This window comes from Arachis hypogaea, chromosome 13 (genome assembly GCF_003086295.3).
Source record: "Arachis hypogaea cultivar Tifrunner chromosome 13, arahy.Tifrunner.gnm2.J5K5, whole genome shotgun sequence".
NCBI classification, from domain to species: domain Eukaryota; kingdom Viridiplantae; phylum Streptophyta; class Magnoliopsida; order Fabales; family Fabaceae; genus Arachis; species Arachis hypogaea.
Window position 1 is genome coordinate 26045674 of NC_092048.1, and position 17511 is coordinate 26063184.

At 32.9% G+C, this 17511-nt stretch overlaps 1 protein-coding gene across 1 annotated transcript; it reads right to left on the reverse strand.

Moving 5' to 3' along the window:
* Window positions 1–367: 367 nt before the first annotated feature.
* On the reverse strand, window positions 368–6730 carry LOC112737780 (aspartate aminotransferase, mitochondrial). The gene is made up of 10 exons (XM_025787881.3): window positions 6419–6730; window positions 6031–6116; window positions 4058–4264; window positions 3626–3731; window positions 3417–3521; window positions 3153–3325; window positions 2427–2586; window positions 1796–1891; window positions 836–930; window positions 368–747 (listed from the first exon to the last, which is right to left on the reverse strand). Exons 1-10 carry the CDS (start codon window positions 6593–6595, stop codon window positions 675–677), a joined length of 1278 nt encoding a protein of 425 aa, XP_025643666.1. The 5' UTR covers window positions 6596–6730; the 3' UTR covers window positions 368–674.
* Window positions 6731–17511: the final 10781 nt, after the last annotated feature.

Here is a 17511-nt window from a genome sequence, read left to right on the forward strand (position 1 = left end):
TCTTTTAATAAATACAGAACAAATACATCAAAAACTTTAATTTTATGATTTGAGTTATCTATTTTGTGTCCTGCATGTTAAATTTACAAATTATAAATTTTTTATTAAAAATATAAAAAAATTTAAATTTTCAATGTATTTTATTTTGCATTCATTAAATAAAAATATTTAAATTTTTTTACTAATAATAAACTTATCACATATTTTTAGAATACATGTTAGTTAAATTCTTGTGATTTGCATACGTAAACTATTTTAATTGATAATCTTGTAACACATGTTAACTAAATCTTGCATTATTCAATTATGGAGACATGACATTGGAAATTGGATAATCAAAGCATTATTAGAAACAAACCCACTGTGATAGTATCATAAATAAGCGAGCCTTAAATTCCAACCCACTTCTCAAATATTTATTGTTTGCTAGAAAAATTTGGAGAGATAGCGAGAAGCACAACATAGTGCTACAAAAAATGGAGATATAAATGCTGAGGGGGTCTTTGATATAAACCACCCCTTGAAGGTATCACTACCTAACTCGGTGAAAGTGTCAACAATAATAAGAAGAATGGTTCTAAATTTCTAATTTTATTGAGCCCTGAAAAGGACAACTCGGTGTTTGACATTTCATAAGACAAAAAACTTTTGGCCTCTTTGTTCAGCTGAATCATCTAAGCTGATTTTGTGACCTCGTGAATGGCATTAGCTACATATCCAACATTGCCCGTATTAAGACCAGCCATACTGTAATAATAACAGAGAAAGTTAACACAGCTTAGTATAGAATTGGTTTAACTTTGTATAGAAAATGAATACCAGACGAGTTAATTACCTTATTCGACCATTACGAGTCATATAAATATGAAACTCGCTCGTCATACGATCAACTTGTTCAGGTGTCAACCCACTATAGCAGAACATGCCAATCTGCACAAGCAAACAGATAAATTGTAAGAAAAGAGAAAGTATATAAACCAACATTAGTCATATTTTTCTTTTTTTTAATTCTAGAAGTTCTAACTTTTTGAAGGATTTGGCATATAGGGTTTATAATTTAGAATTTAGGATTAAAGATTCATAATTTAAGATCTAGAATTTAAAATAAACAAAATGATTTTTTTTAAAAAGGATAAAGTATATTTTTTGTCCTTAAAGTTTGGCAAAAATTTCAAAAATACTCCTAAGTTTTATTTTGTTTCAATTTTGTCCTAAAAGTTTTCGATTTGCATCAAATATATCCTCGACAGTTAAATTTTCAAAAAAATTTAAGATCAATCTAACAATAATGCATGAAAATTATGCTTGATTTGCTTGTATTGAGAGTTGTTCTTATGAAATTGTTGTTGAATTAGTCTTAAATTTTTTGAAAAATTAGTCGCCAGGGGTATATTTGATGCAAATCGAAAACTTTTGGGACAAAATTAAAATAAAACTTAGGAATATTTTTAAAACTTTTGTCAAACTTTAAGGACAAAAAATATAGTTTACCCTAAAAAAATTGACTAATGTTGGTTAAAAAACAGTTGGCTCCGTAGCATTGCTGGTGAGGAAAACACAGCTGTTATAAATTATTTATATTGAACTCTGTTGAGGTTAAGCAATATTGAATTTGCACATGAACCTCTCTATTTGAAAGGGTATACACTAATCTCTTTCCTGAGATTCAAGTTATATAACACCCAGTACAAATGGGTGACATGCTGCCATGTATAGATATTAATCTCATGCAATGTCGGTTTAATTTATCGCAACATTAAATATAGATAGATTGGTTGCTTGTTCAAGATGAGACCTGGTTGGTTATGTGCTGCCATGGCAAAGGAGACCCCAGTTTTTCTAGGTTTTCTCGCAGGGTGGCACGCATTCCAATGATCCGGTCCGCCATAACCTGTGAAGATAACATCTGTATAAGGTCATCACAACTACCACCAAATCTTTATGTTTGTCAATAATTTGTCTTTTTATGTCAGACACAATAAAGATTATTAAGAAATTAAGATTATTCCTTTAATATTTTCACTAACGAGTAATAAGTGCTGCAGCCTTTAAGGGTTTTAATTTTTTTCAGACATTCAATATTATTGAAAATATTAAACCTTAAATTTAATTTAAGAGTACCTTACCTAGCTAGGGGCACTCCTTAGCAAAACTATTTTAGTTATATTCTAAAACTGCTTACATATAGAAACATGGTCAATAACAAAAGTTCAATGTAAATCCTAGCTAACATTTTGCGCAAAAGAAGAGTTAGAGAGAAAGAGAGCATATTTAACAAAACACTCAAGAGTCAAGACACAACAAATATTGTATTGAAATACTTTACTGATTCTTTTCAAGTATTTGTATTTTGCACGATCTAGTACCACAATGCATTTGCATTACACAAATAAATATGAAAGCATGTGTATATAGGAGCACTCTACCTTAACTTCTTTAAGCCATAAATTCTTCAATTCTGGGTCACCAAGAACAGTTGAAACTATAAGTGCTCCATGAACAGGTGGATTACTGTACATTGGTCTAGCAAGTAGCTGCAATTGACTTTTTACTGCCACAGCTTGTTTCTCATCTTCACAAAGCACGCTGCAAGCAACTTAAGAATATGAGTTCTATCCTTTGATGAATGTCATTGAAAGCCAATCTAAGGTTTTAAGATTAAGAATTTTCAATGTTTAAACACATTTTAAACGATTCCATTTTTATAGAAAATGAAATATATTAAATAATAAGGGTATATATGGAAGACCAAGATTCATTCCACATGGCATTTCAAAGTTGTTAGTTTCACTTCTACTTATGTTTATCAAGTAATGTTCTTTTAGCGAATAAACTTGAATCAATTGAGGATACAAAATCATAATAATCATGTCAAAGCTTGTGCCTTAATTATTATGACTCTGCTTCAAGCAGAAAGCTAAGAAGGAAGCCGAAATTTGCGAAAGCTGACCTACGGAAATCAATTTAACAAGAAACTTAAATTGAAGTACGAAATAGTATATATATATATGTTATGTACTAAAAGAATGATGACAGTTCAACATATCTTGCTTCCCAACCACAATGAAAGCCATTGAGAGTGTTATAGCATTTTTGTGCTTAGTGTAATAGCCTATTTACAAAAACAAGATTAAAGATAAACATAAAATTACCTAAGGCACCCAACTCGCTGGCCATAGAGTCCCATATTTTTTGCATATGACTGTGCAAGTCCTATCAAATGACCATCCTCAAGAAAAATCCTGATGGCCTTCGCATCTCGCTCTGGATCACCGCTTGCAAAACCTTGATACGCCATGTCAAAGAAAGGAAAATGACCTTTAACCTGAAAAAAGAAAAGGGTCAATAATCCAAATCAGAACAAACAATTAAAGCCCTCAATGTTATATACCATTATAAACTGTTTACCAATTTACCTTGATGAGGGACGAGATCTCTCGCCATTGTTCTTCTGAAGGATCTACTCCAGTAGGATTGTGAGCACAAGCATGAAGCAGAAAGAATGAACCATCTGGTGCATTCTGTATAAGTAACAGTTCTAAGAGGTTAAAAGTATAAATTACTAGCAACATTTGATCTAAAAGTTGACCTACAAAGAGAAATCTGAAGAATGAAGGTATTATACCTTTATGTCTTCCATCAGTCCTGAAAAATCCAATCCTCTAGTCTCAGGGTGATAGTAACGGAAGGTCTTCATAGGCACTCCAGCATCCCTCCAAATGTTATGGTGGCTGCAATGTTGATTTAGATAAATATCTAGACATATATGGGACAAACACAAAACTCATAACTAAGTTTAATTATGATGCACTCACAGTGTGAGATGCTTTACACAATTGTCTAATTTCATTCATTCTTTTAGATAATTATTCATGCGGTTAATATAAATGGTAGTCATTTTTTATGATGTGTTGTTACTTAATTAGATACATATGTAAAATTGTTTTACATCGACAGTGCATCAAAATTAAATTTCATAAATCTCAAAGTACAAAGACCTTTAAAAAAGCCGATGGCAAAATTGAATATTTAAGGAAGATTTGTATCAAATACTCACTTCGCCCATGTAGGCACCGGTATGTAGATCTGGCTGTTTGGATGGAAACGGTGTTGAAATGCAGCGAAAAGTCGACAGGCTCCAGTCCCGGATAAAGCCTGAACTGCACCTATTCTTTTATCTTTGATGAACTCGGAGTTCTCTCCATATGCTAGCTTTAGTGATTCTTCCACCATCTTTATGCTTCCACCAATAGGAAGATACTCCCTGGCCAAACATGTGTTTCAGTGTAAAACAGTATGGGCATTAATCTCGCATAAGATTGCAATACAAAATAGAGAAACAGACTGTTTTCTGTTATATTTTTAGTGTTTTGTCATATCCTGATTTGTAAACTAAATGCAGTTAATAAAAAGAAAACTATCACCATCCTTGCTAGCTAACACTTTAACACCTTGAAGTGTGAGCCACTTAATCTTTACGTCCAGAAATATTTGAACAGTAGACGAAGAATTCATTCTACCATAAAGAAAGTTAAGATCTATCATAAAATCATTCCTCCTAAAAATTTAAGCGGATAAGAAAAGGTAACATTAATGATTATATTTTTAACACTTTCTCTTAAGCAAGAGTTTCTTTTAGCTTTGTTTGATTTTTGCTAACATTCTTTTTTCATTTATTTATCTTATGCTATTTTTTATTTTTGGAGTTTACCAAGACTCTAGATTTTTAGGACATAGAATTCTAATACCATATCATAAAACCACTTATCCCAAAAGTTTAAACTAATAGAAGAAGGCAACATGTTATATCTCTAACAAGATCGTTCATCAATAACAATATAAAGGTTGAAGGCATTGGTCCGCAAAGTCTTTTTTGAGTAATATAACAAACAAAATTTATTATTTTTTGTCAATATTTGATCAATAAATTTTTTTATATTAAATTTTAAATTTAAATTTTTAAATTCTAATATTATACAAATAAAACATTAATATAAAGTGTTGGCTAATATTGATAAAAAAGTATTAGTTTATAATATTTTTTATTATTATTTTATAAAATCTGTATACGGTGACATTATTTAAGAGGATCGACGGCATTACAACTTCCCCATTTTAACTTATGGACAACATAAATTAGAAAAAGAAAAATTCAACCATTCCCACATTCTACAAAACGAATTACATTATTAGAACAATTCTGAAGTTGCCCATTCATCATCCCAACCTACACACCATATCTCCTTTATAACTAGTCAGGTAGGTACACAATTAAAAACGAGGTTGAGAAATAATTGAGCGATGTTCATAGGGTTTCAGCTTTCAGAACAGAAAAGCAAAAATAAAGCAGGATTCTCCTGGTCCTTCTCACTCTCACCTAAAGAATCCAATACTCATTCTCTTATTGTACACTGAACCGCCCCTCGTGGGTACAGGGAAAGAGAGAGAGAGACAGAGTTCTGAGAGAGGAACACAACACGGACAAAGAGCTTCATAATTACAAATTATATTACAAGTCCTTAATAAATTTTATTATATGATAATTAAATTTTTTAAAAATATCATTTTAATTTTTTCTAGAATAAAAATTATTAAAAACAAATATATCAGATCTAAAATCTTTTAAAAATTAATTTTAGTTTGAGAAAGTCTCAGAAGCACCACTTTTATTGAAATATTAAAATCTGGTTCGCACTTAACCATAAAAAAAAATGAGTAATTCTACACTATATCATTAGATATCATCTCACACTATTAAAAATATTGATGATGACTAATTAATGATTATACATTATAAATTCTGGTGTCTCCTAACATTCTTCTTTCTCTGGTGCCCCTAGCATTCTTCTTTAAGTTTTTATTTGAAAAAGAAAAATAAAAAAAGATAAATTGGCACAAATTGGCAAATTGGCACTTGTAAGTTGTAACTTGTAAGCAAAACCGATTAAATATATATATATAGAATATTAAAAAGATAAATAAAAAATAACAAGAACATAAATAAATATAGCATATATATTCTTCACTCACATGAACTGGCTTCCTGCGATCCTCTTCTCCGCTTCTCTGACACATTCCAGAACCACAGGCTTCCCATTGTCATCACGATATGCACCCTTTTTGCAAATAAAAATTAAATAAATAAATAAAAATGGTCAACAAAGCACAAAAATCATTTTCCTCACTGTTGCATGCTACTCTCTGTTGCTAGGAAAATACACTAGAATCGGAATTTTGAGCTAAAAAATTACAAAATTTTCGCACTTTAGGAATAAATACACACTCTTATTTGCGGTGACGTAGAGAGCTAGATCACTACCTACTAAGGTGACTGGCTGTTGGATTTACTTTCCGAGATAACGAGAGAGAAAACCAGTTGGAGATGGGAAGGGAGAGAAAATTAGACAAGAGAACTCACAACTCCAACATTGACTTTGTTTGGACTCTGATCGGCGAGAAAAGCTTCGGTGACACCAAGGATTGGATCCTTGGGAGCGGGTTCGATGCTCCGGAACCACGATGACATGAATCTGGCTCCGGCTACGACGGAGCTGCGGCGGAAGAGTTGTCCGGATAGCGAGTTGCGAACAGCCATGTCTCAGTGATGACGCGGCGTCTTGGATCGATGAAACAGAGGAGAGGAGAGAGAGAGAGACGTGAGTTAGAACAGAACGGAAAAAACGGCGTGTCTTGTCTTAAATGGTCGAGGGAGTGTCAAGCACTCAAGCGTGCCTATTTTTTTTTTTTAAATTAACATTTAAACTTTATTAAATAATTTTAATTATTAAATTTAATTCATATCATAAAAATTTGACTAAATTTTTATATTAATTGTTTAAGATCTAATATAACTTTTTTTCTTTATTCAGGTTTGGGGTTGACTATTTAAATTATTAAATTTATATAAAAATAATTAAATGTAAATTTAATATTTATTATTTTTTAAATAAAAAACCAAAAATAAAATTTTATATTATTTTATGTAAAATTATTAATAAAAATATTAGATAATTTAATATATTTAATTAAATTATTATCTAATAATTTTTAATTATTATCTTTACTAAAAATAATTATATACAAATTTTTATCTTAAAATTAAAATAATAAATGACTAATAAATTTATGAACAAAATATATTACTAATCAACCTGTTATTGTATATTTGTGTATCTATGTATATTATTTTATATATTTTCTAACAAAAAATAACTAGTGTAAAATTTTAAATATTTTATTATAAAATAATTAAATATTTATAGTATTATAATAAAATTTTTAAAGAATATATATAATAATTAATTGGTAGTTAATTTCTTATATTCCTACAATGTAGTTATAATCTTTTATTATAGTACACTACATTTTTTTATATTTTATTATTTTGTACTACACAGACACTAGTATACAGTATACACATACATATAGATAAGTATTATTTGCACACATATTGATAAAACAATTAATATTATCTAAATTTTTCGATAAATAATTATTTCTAAAAAAATCAAATTTGAAAATTATCCGACCTTTAATTGAAACCACAAAAAGTAGTGCAAACATTATAATTTCATTAATTTGAATGACTGATGTTGAAGAATGTCACTGTCATTGTGATTTTATAAAGGTTTAAAAAAAAATCATATTTATCCGACTCCCATGTCCCATGAGATTTCATCATGACGTGTTTACGGTACGTAATTGGAAAATGTTGCGTACTTAACATTGTAATTTGTTCTTTATTAGGTGACAAAGTGGAAGAAAGAAGTAGAGAAAAAGAACTACTATTATCCAATCGTACACGGCTACACACCGATACTGCAGTTTCACCTTATGTTAGATAGAGACCACAGGATTTAATTTTGGGAACCGGAAATAAATATACCGTAAATATTTTATCTGCTAGACAATATCTTGAAATTCTGATATAACAATATTTTGGATTTGTTACAATACAAGATGTGATTTAATTGACAAATTGTAGTATTAATACTATAGGCAGATTAGGGGTCATTAACCCGTTTGATAATCTATGTGCCTTATGTGATAAGTTTGTTGAATCTGTTTTTTATATGTTTTTTAGGTGTAAGGTCACATGGCAGGTGTGGGGTGCTTAACTTTATGCTCTTGGACGAGAATGGTATGTCCTAGGTACACTAAAATAACATTTTGAGAGCTGGACGACTGCTGCACCACGAAAGAATGAGAGGAAGAGGTGGTTGATTGGATTCTTTGCTGTAATTTGGACAATTTGGTTGGAAAGAAATAATCGGGTGTTCCAGAATAAAGGATCAGCAGTTCAGGAAATTACTAATAGGTCTTTTGTGTTTTCCGACGAGTGGATTGGTGGGACATCCTTTGGTTGTTGATGACAATGACGAAGATGACTCGGGATTACGCTACCTATTTCAGTTATTAGTAATCTTTATTTTTATTTGTACTTATGGTTTTTGAATTCTGTATGCTCCACCTTGTGTGTTGAGCTATTTATTTCATAAAAAAAAAAAAAACTATAGGCAATTTTTTGGGGGTAAAAACACATATCTTGAATTTATGTTTGGAAGGGGTTGAGATCCGATCTAGTACTAGCAAACAAAACTAGACAGCTTACTTGTTTTCAACTAGGAAGGAGAGTACTAGAAGAATCTGTGTGCTTTATGTCACAACCTTGAAATGCGTGTCACTGCGTGGGTAATAATAATAAAAATTCAAGATAGAGTTCATGGTAGCCAGTAGCCACACTTGGCGACTTTTACAAGATAGAATATCTATCTTTAGAGAAAGGAAAAGGATTTCTGCACTCATAGATGACAATGCATGACGGATGATGATTAGGATTACATTTGGAGAAACAAATAATAATAATAATAATAATAATAATAATAATAATAATAATAATAAAGGAGATTTTATCCTATGGATGGTATAAAATATCTATACTAAAAAATTTAAAATGTATCATTTTTTTGTGCAATGCGTGGATAGAGTAGTATTTTTCTGAACCGTTTATTTCGTATAAGAATCATGTTACCAAAACATTTGAACCATTAAATGATCTCATAATAAAATATGAGAAAAGTTCAGTATACAAGTGATTAGGACTTGTAACTATTACAAGTTCATTAACGCCTAATCCACTAAAATGCGCTGTAACTTCTACGTCACTTACACGCGCTATACAAAGATCTCGCGTTTGTATAACTACCAAATTTAAAAGATTTGTTTCCTTCTTTATTTTTCTTCTTTCCAAATTTCATCGTTCTTCTTCTCGCGCGTCTTCCCCTGATTTTTCGATCGTTCTTTTCCTCTCCTTTCTCATTGGTTTGTTCTTCGTCATTGACGTTAGTTCTTCTCTCTGTAACTCCAGCTTCGTTTTCTTTTCGATTTTTTGGTTTCTGAAATCAAAGTTTGAACTCGTTTTGAAGATAATAGATGATTCAACCTCAGATTGTCAGCTGAATCAGGGCGAAGTGGAGCACAAATAGGAAGGAAAACGAGATTAAGAATCAATTGATTACATGTAGCAAAGAGGGAAAATGAAACCCTCATAGTAAAGACTCATTTGATAGGAATTGGAATGATTTTCTGCTATATTTTGGTCTTGTGGACAACAAGTGGCTTTCAGGTAGTGTTGGGTTAAAATCTGCAGCAGAGGTGTAAATTTAATTTTTTATCGGGTGTATTTATAGTCTGTGTTTGGGTGTATTATGCAGATCTCTATGCAGACCGTCATATATGGGTTCCAATCTATCTGGATCACCACTTCATATTATAGTACCTGTAAATCAGACATTTTGAATACACCAGAGATAGTTTAATTAATTTTGGTCTTGTGGACAACAAGTGGATTTCAGGTAGTGTTGGGTTAAAATCTGCAGTAGAGGTGTAAATTTAATTTTTTATCGGGTGTATTTATAGTCTGTGTTTGGGTGTATTATGTAGATCTCTATGCAGACCGTCATATATGGGTTCCAATCTATCTGGATCACCACTTCATATTATAGTACCTGTAAATCAGACATTTTGAATACACCAGAGAGAGTTTAATTATGGAAAAAAAAATTTACTTATAATTGGATCAAATATATTTATACCATGTGTTCAATTTCTTACAAGAGTATATAACAGTTACATTAATCAGTGACAATATCATTAGAATCTATCTGACAAAATGGACTCAATAACAATGAGGATAGCCTGGACAGTCTTATTGCATCACTTCTCCTCGCTCATATTTCTGAATTTCTCACTCAACAGATGGGTTGCACACTTTAGGTCCTTGATTTGCTGTAAACAAAGCAAAATTAGAGTTAGATATATTTCTATTATGAAAAACTGATTTGATCGAAGACATATATTTGTTCTTACATTTTTTTCAGCTTGGTTTCTGCCTGCCATTTTTTCTGAAATGAAAAATACACCCATAGATATCAGTCAGATACACCCATATGTAAGAATCAGATACACCCATTGATAACAGTGAGATACACCCATAGATATTATTCAGATACATCCATATATATCAGTCAGATATCAGTCAAACATGCTTCAATATCAAGCCACATTACAAGTTCAAGCAGTATACACCCCCAATCTACGGAATAAACCCCCAAAAATCAACAACAATAGCAGGAGAACTTAGAACAAGAACGTAGAACGACGTAGAACTTAGAAGAACGACGTAGAACTTAGAACAGTGTAACAAAGAAGCAAGAATAATAGTAAACCCTAGAAGAACAACGTAGAAGAAAAGTAAAATATACAGGAATCTTAATGAACTTACGTTGAATATTGTTGCTTTGTTTTCTCTTCAGATTCTTCACGGAGAGTTTGATGGTGTTTTGATGGAGGTTTCGAACAACGATTTGTATATTTTGAATTTTGATTTTCGCTCGAAAATGGAAGGGTTTCCTTGTTTTCGAAGCATTTTGAGAAGTGGAAGAAGTGGAAGAGTTTCCCATACGTAACCGTTTGTGTTGAGCGCGTGAAGTGACGCTCCATGTAATCTGTGTTGATGCGCGTGATTTGTGTTTGGGCTGGGCCAACTTGTAAGCTTGTAAGCTTGTATGTGTAGCCCAGCCCATAAAATATATTTTTTAAATTTTTTTAATAATTACTAAATAATTTTTTTTAATTTTAATTACAAATTAATTTTATATATTTTATTTAATTATAAATTTTTTTTATAAATTATTATTTTATTATTCATCTATTATGTTTATTAACAATTAAAATCAAAATAAAAAACAATAACGAATTAGATCTTCCATTGATCGTAATAAACTTTTTGACCATTATAATCAATTAAAAGTTTATATTTGATCTGTGACGTTCGTCCAGGGCGGTAAAATCTTGTTTCTTTGAAAATCAATCGATTGGATTATCAAAACAATCGATTGAATTTCAGGTTTTCCATAACTCAATCGATTAGACAACATGTTATCACAAAACAATCGATTGAAAATTGCAAGGCATCATGGTTTTCGCAAAAATCAATCAATTGGTCATATTACCCAATCGATTGAACGATGACTAAAATGTTGGTTTTTTAAAATTCAATCGATTGCTTATACTACCCAATTGATTGAAATTTAGGCTTCCCAAACTTCAATCGATTGAATTTTGCAACGGGGTTTTTCTTATTCAATCAATTGGTCATATTACCCAATAGATTGAAATCATCAAAGCTGGATTTAGTTAATTCAATCGATTGGTTCTGTTATTCCCTCAATAAATTCATCTCCAAAATCTTGTTCAGGTTCATATTGTTTATCCATCATATCTTGGTCACATATTAGTTCTTCTTGTTGGTTAATGTCATCGTCCTTGTATTACTCATCTATCTCAATGTCCGTAAATATACCTGACATCTTCAAAATTTACCAATGAAAAAAAATTTCAGTACACTTCCTATAACACTAAAATCATTTTTACTTATCATTTAAAAAAATATCATTTTCCAAAATTCTATTTTTCAACTTTAATTTTTCAAATACGATTTTTTTTTATTTAGGGCGAGTTAGCCGCACTCTATATTTTTTTATAGAGTTTGTCTGACCTCCCGAACTCTATAATTTTTATAGAGTTTGCCTAACCCCGACGAATTTCACTCGAATTTTTTTCAAAACCAACGAATAAGGCATATTTAACAAGGATTTTTTCTCATTATAAATTAAAAAAAACTATTATTTCTCCAATATTCTTGTGTACTCCTATCCTATGTACTCTGGAGACGATGATAATGGTTGTCATTGTCTATTGTGAAGTTTAAGAACTTGAGTTAGCTATTTTTTTTAGAATTTGGAGTGAAGTTCGTCGGGGTTAGACAAACTCTATAAAAATTATAGTGCGGCGAACTTGCTTTGCATAAAAAAACTCGTCGTAGAATTAAAGTTAAAAATGGGGTTTTCGAAAATAATAATTTAATAGAACTCGATTGAATTAGATTGCTTTGATGATTTCAATCGATTGGGTAATATGACCAATCGATTGAATACGAAAAATCTCACATGCCTTGCAAAATTCAATCGATTGTATATCAGTTCCAATCGATTGAAGTTTGGGAAGTCTGAATTTCAATCAATTGGTTTGTACATCCAATCGATTGAATTTTTAACAAAAACGATTTTTCCAACCCAATACAAATGTAATTGGATCAATGATAAAATTATGATCGATTAAGATTGTAAAATATTTATTACAATTAATGGAAGATTTAATTTATTATTGTTTTAGTTTTTGATTCTCAATAAATAAATAATAAAAAAATAATTTATAAAATAAAAAATAAATTTTATAATTAAATAATATATAAAAGACTAATTTATAATTAAAATTAAATAAAGACTATTTAGCAGTTATTAAAAAACTTAAAAAACATATTTTATTATGAAACTATTTAATGGTCCAAACGTTATGATTAGAATCTTTTGCAAGAATCATTAATATGTTAACGAAACATGTTTAGTAAGTCTTGGTTTTAAATTTTTTTTTGGCTAAAGGGGTTACTGGATAACACCATCATTTGGGTCTAAATTTTTTATCGAATAGGTTGATGATTTTGTTTAAATTTTTATTAGAAATGTATTTGGTAAAATTTTGGCAGCAATTATTTGGAAGAAATAATCATGGTCGTTGTCATCGTGGATGAGTAACAGCTCTAATGAGAATAAACATTCTTAGTTTTTATCCTAACTAGACAATCAGTAATAACATTAATTTCTCTTTTAATCCAACAGAATGAATTTTTAATTTTTACTTAATATTTTTATAATCTTTTCGATAATATTTATATTATCACCTGCAATATAGTTGATAATATTAGTCAGTAGAAGATATATTTTATAGTAAGGGTGCACAGACTCGGCCCGGTTCGAAGGCCCGACCCGGTCTCAAACACTTTGAGGACTAATTTGGTGTGATTTCATCGGGTTTAGAGTCGGGTATGGGTCTCAAAAATAGACCTGGTTATTATTTCGGGTCGGGTCCGAGCTATAGCTCGGGTCATCCGAAGTCGTCCCGGTGGCCCGGTCATCATACACAATTAATATTTTGTGTTATTAGTGATGGAACATGACTATTTTTATGTGAAATTTAAGTATTGTAAATCTTAATATTTTGTGTTATTAGTCATTATAAGACTATAAATTAATGTTTTATATTTAGAATGCATAAGACTTTAGACTAATACATAAGATTGTGTTATTTGTATTGATTTAAATATTTGATATTATTAGACAATATTAGTATTGATTGTGGTTATGTTTTAATTTTGAAGAAGGGTTGGTTCTTGTTATATTTTTCTAAGTGAATTTTACCATGTTAACTAATGGTTGGAGTCTTGGAAATTTTGATATTTTTACATGCTAACTTACAAGATGGTATCAACGTAATGTAATGTTAACGGTCCGGTTTTCACCCGATATAATTGTGGCCCGAAAGTGTATTAGTTTCATCGGGTTTAGGGCTGGGTTCGGGTCTAATAAATAGACCCAGTGTATATTTCGGGTCGGGTCTAATAAATAAACTCGGTGTATATTTCGGATCGGGTCTGGATCACATTAAACCCGGTTTCACCCGACCCATGTGTACCCCTATTTTATAGAATTAGTTTCATAAATCAGTTAATCACAATTAACTTCAATTGTCACGTAATCATAAGATTATTTTAGACTATTAAAAATTCATTCCTAAAAATTAAATCAAATAACAGACGTTCCGAACTACCTAGCACTTAGGTACTATAATGATACGAAAAATGTATTTAAAATTCGCTAAAAAAATTCAAAAACACTAAAATCATAATTGACTTTAAGAACATTTTAAGAAAATAACTGCTACCAAATTTTTAGACTACTGCATAATCTAAAAAATTTCTATCCTTCTTCACCTGTACTTTTGAATGAATGTAACTTTCATAATCGAACGGCTAAATCTCAAATGTTGACATTATATCATTTTAGAGTTTTAGACAATTACATAATAGAATTAGTTGAATTTTTAGCAGCAACTGTGAATTACTGCAATGATGTTGTTCAAGAACTTTGTTAGATTGAAAAGAAATATTGGTAATTCAAGTCTAAAACATGAGCAAGTAAGGTGACAGGATATTAAAAAAAAAAAAAAAGGAGTTTATTGACTGTGTGTGTTTATATTACAATTTAGCAGAGAAAGAGTACGTACTCCGTACTCAGAGAGAATGAGAGAAGGAGAGAGCGGGAACGAGTGTTTGAGGGCGAAACACAGTGAGCATGGCGGCCATGCCGTCGGAAGAGATAAGGGGGAGAGTGTGGGTGGGGGTGCATCCGGTGTCAAGGAGGGTTTTTCACGAGGGGGTTTTTCAAATCCTACAAAGATCTCCTTTAGAGATAAAGTTATTGGTCCAGAGAAATCGAAGGCGTTTGCACTTGCAGGATCTCTATCTGGGGATAGTATAGCCACGGTGGTGGGCAAGCAGGGCGATTCCCAACCTCCATGTGTGAACTTCACTGAAGAAGCCAAGCTTTGTTTGGCAGAGCCTTATCGAGAAGCTTTAGTGATTAAGGTTCTTGATAAAAATTATAGTTACACAGCTCTTTCACACAAGCTTCGGATGGTTTGGCGCATCAAAGGTGGCTTTGATCTGCTTGATGTGGGGTTTGGGTACTTCATGGTAAAATTCGATGCATGTGAAGATCGTGAGAAGGTCATGCTTGGTGGTCCGTGGTTGATTGAGGGGCACTATGTTGCTGTAAAACCGTGGGATATAGATTTTCGGCCATGTGAGCAATCCTTCGGGTCTACGCTTGTATGGGTTCGGATTTCGGGGCTCCCAATCTGGTGCTATCAGGAACAGGCCATGATGCGTATTGCTTCTGCAATAGGAGTTCCCATCAAAGTGGACTTAGCCACTAAATTGGCTGAGAGAGGACGATATGCCCGAGTATGTGTTCAAATAAATTTAGGACTGCCAGTGATCAAGCATATCATTGTGGAAGGCGTAACTCATGTAGTGGAGTATGAAAGTTTAAATTTAATTTGTAACTCTTGTGCACGTTATGGTCACGATATGGCACAGTGCTTGGGTAGAGACTCTAGGGAAGGAAAGAGTGTTGATTCCGATGCCACCAAGCCACGGGACGGTACAAAGGCAGTGCCACATCCTGAGACCAAAAGTCATAATTTAAATGAAGTAGAACCTAATGTGGTAAGTGGCGTTACTGGCGAGAATCCTGCATCGAATTTGCAAGAAGATTTGGAGGCTAATAATTTGGAAAGAAATAATGTTGAGGAGGCTTGCATGCATGATGAACCAGGCTGGGAGCAAGTTGTGAGGAAAGGTAAAACCAAGCTGGGTCAGAAGCAATCTAACAAGGTCCAAAGAGGCATTCAATCCAGAATCGATTCGGGTAGAGTAATCAGGCCCACCATTCACTTCTCTCACACGAATGGATCAAGCTCCTATCGTGCTAGGGTCGGGTCACGAGTCAAGGTCGGACACAGCGCTTCCCGTGTTGGTGAGACGTCGATCTCCTCAACCCGACACACCCCAGTGCCTTGCGGGTCCTCTCTCCGGAAACGACCAAGGCCGGGGTCCCTACAGAGCTCGCCAGTTGAGAAGAATGGAGGCACGGTGGTGGAAGCATCGTCATGTCTTCCTGCAACCGTGAAGGAGGGTGTTACCATGGCGGTTCCATTGGAGAAGGAAGGCGCATTGCCGACTGTTACTGCGTCGGTAGGCGGGATTAAGGAGATATTCCAGGGAGATCCGGCAAACCTGAAGGTCACGGGAGTCACTTCCGCTGGGCAAGCCTCGGTTTGAGGTTGGTGAAGCACTTTGATTTCCTTGTTTTATATTTTTATATTTTATATTATGGATAGTTTAAATATAATAGCTTGGAATATTAGGGGTGCTTCTAATAAGTTAGCCCGGGTGAATTGTAAAGAGCTGGTTAGGAAATTTAAACCTGTAATTTTTATTGTGGTTGAAACTCACTGTCCTTTTCAACACTTGAAAATGTTCTGGGAAAGACTTGGTTATCACCCTATTGGTATAGTGGAGGCGTCAGGACACAAGGGGGGTATTTGGTTCCTTTCTGCAATACAGGGTGTTCACTGCAAATGGGTTGATGCTTTCGATCAGTGTGTTACAGTTGAGGTTCAGGTAAATAATGTGATTTGGAGGTGCAGTGGTATCTATGGTAGTCCTCAATTTAATACCAGAGTTTTGCTATGGGATTATCTTGTTACTCAATCTTCGTCTTTCTACGGGCCATGGATTGTTCTTGGTGATTTTAATGAAGTACTATTCTCTCATGAATCTAAGGGTTGCCTCTTCTCGAGTCATCATGCAGATCGGCTTGCTGCCTCTCTAGGGGATAGTAATCTGTTTGACTTGAAGACTATTGGAAGACAATTTTCTTGGTACAGAAGGGTTAAAAATGGTGTTGAGGTGGCGAAAAAACTTGACCGGGTTTGTATCAATAGTGGCTGGCTATCTCTATTTCCAGAGGCTTACGCAGAAATTTTAAATAGGCTTCAATCTGATCATTGTCCTATCCTAGTACGCTGTACAGGTCGTCCCCAACCGAAAAAGAATAGACCTTTTCGGTTTATCGCAGCTTGGGCAACTCATCCGGGGTACAGAAATATTGTGAACCAGTCATGGCAGGCTGGCTACAGAGAGATGCACGGCAAGCTTTCAGAAGTGCAGAAGAAATCTTTGGAGTTTAATTCTAAAGTGTTCGGCAATATTTTCGTTAGGAAATGCAAATTGGAGAGACAGATTAATTTCCTTCAGAAGCGACTTGAAGTAATGGAAGATTTGTCTATGCGGCAAAAAGAAAAACAGCTGATTGAGGAATTTAATAACACGCTTGTGCAGGAGGAACTTCTATGGTTTCAAAAATCCAGAGAGCAGTGGGTAAAATTTGGGGATAGAAATACCAAGTTCTTTCATGTCCAGACTCTTGTGCGGAGAAAGTATAATAAGATTCATGGTCTCTTTCTTCAAGATGGGGTGTGGGAAACGGA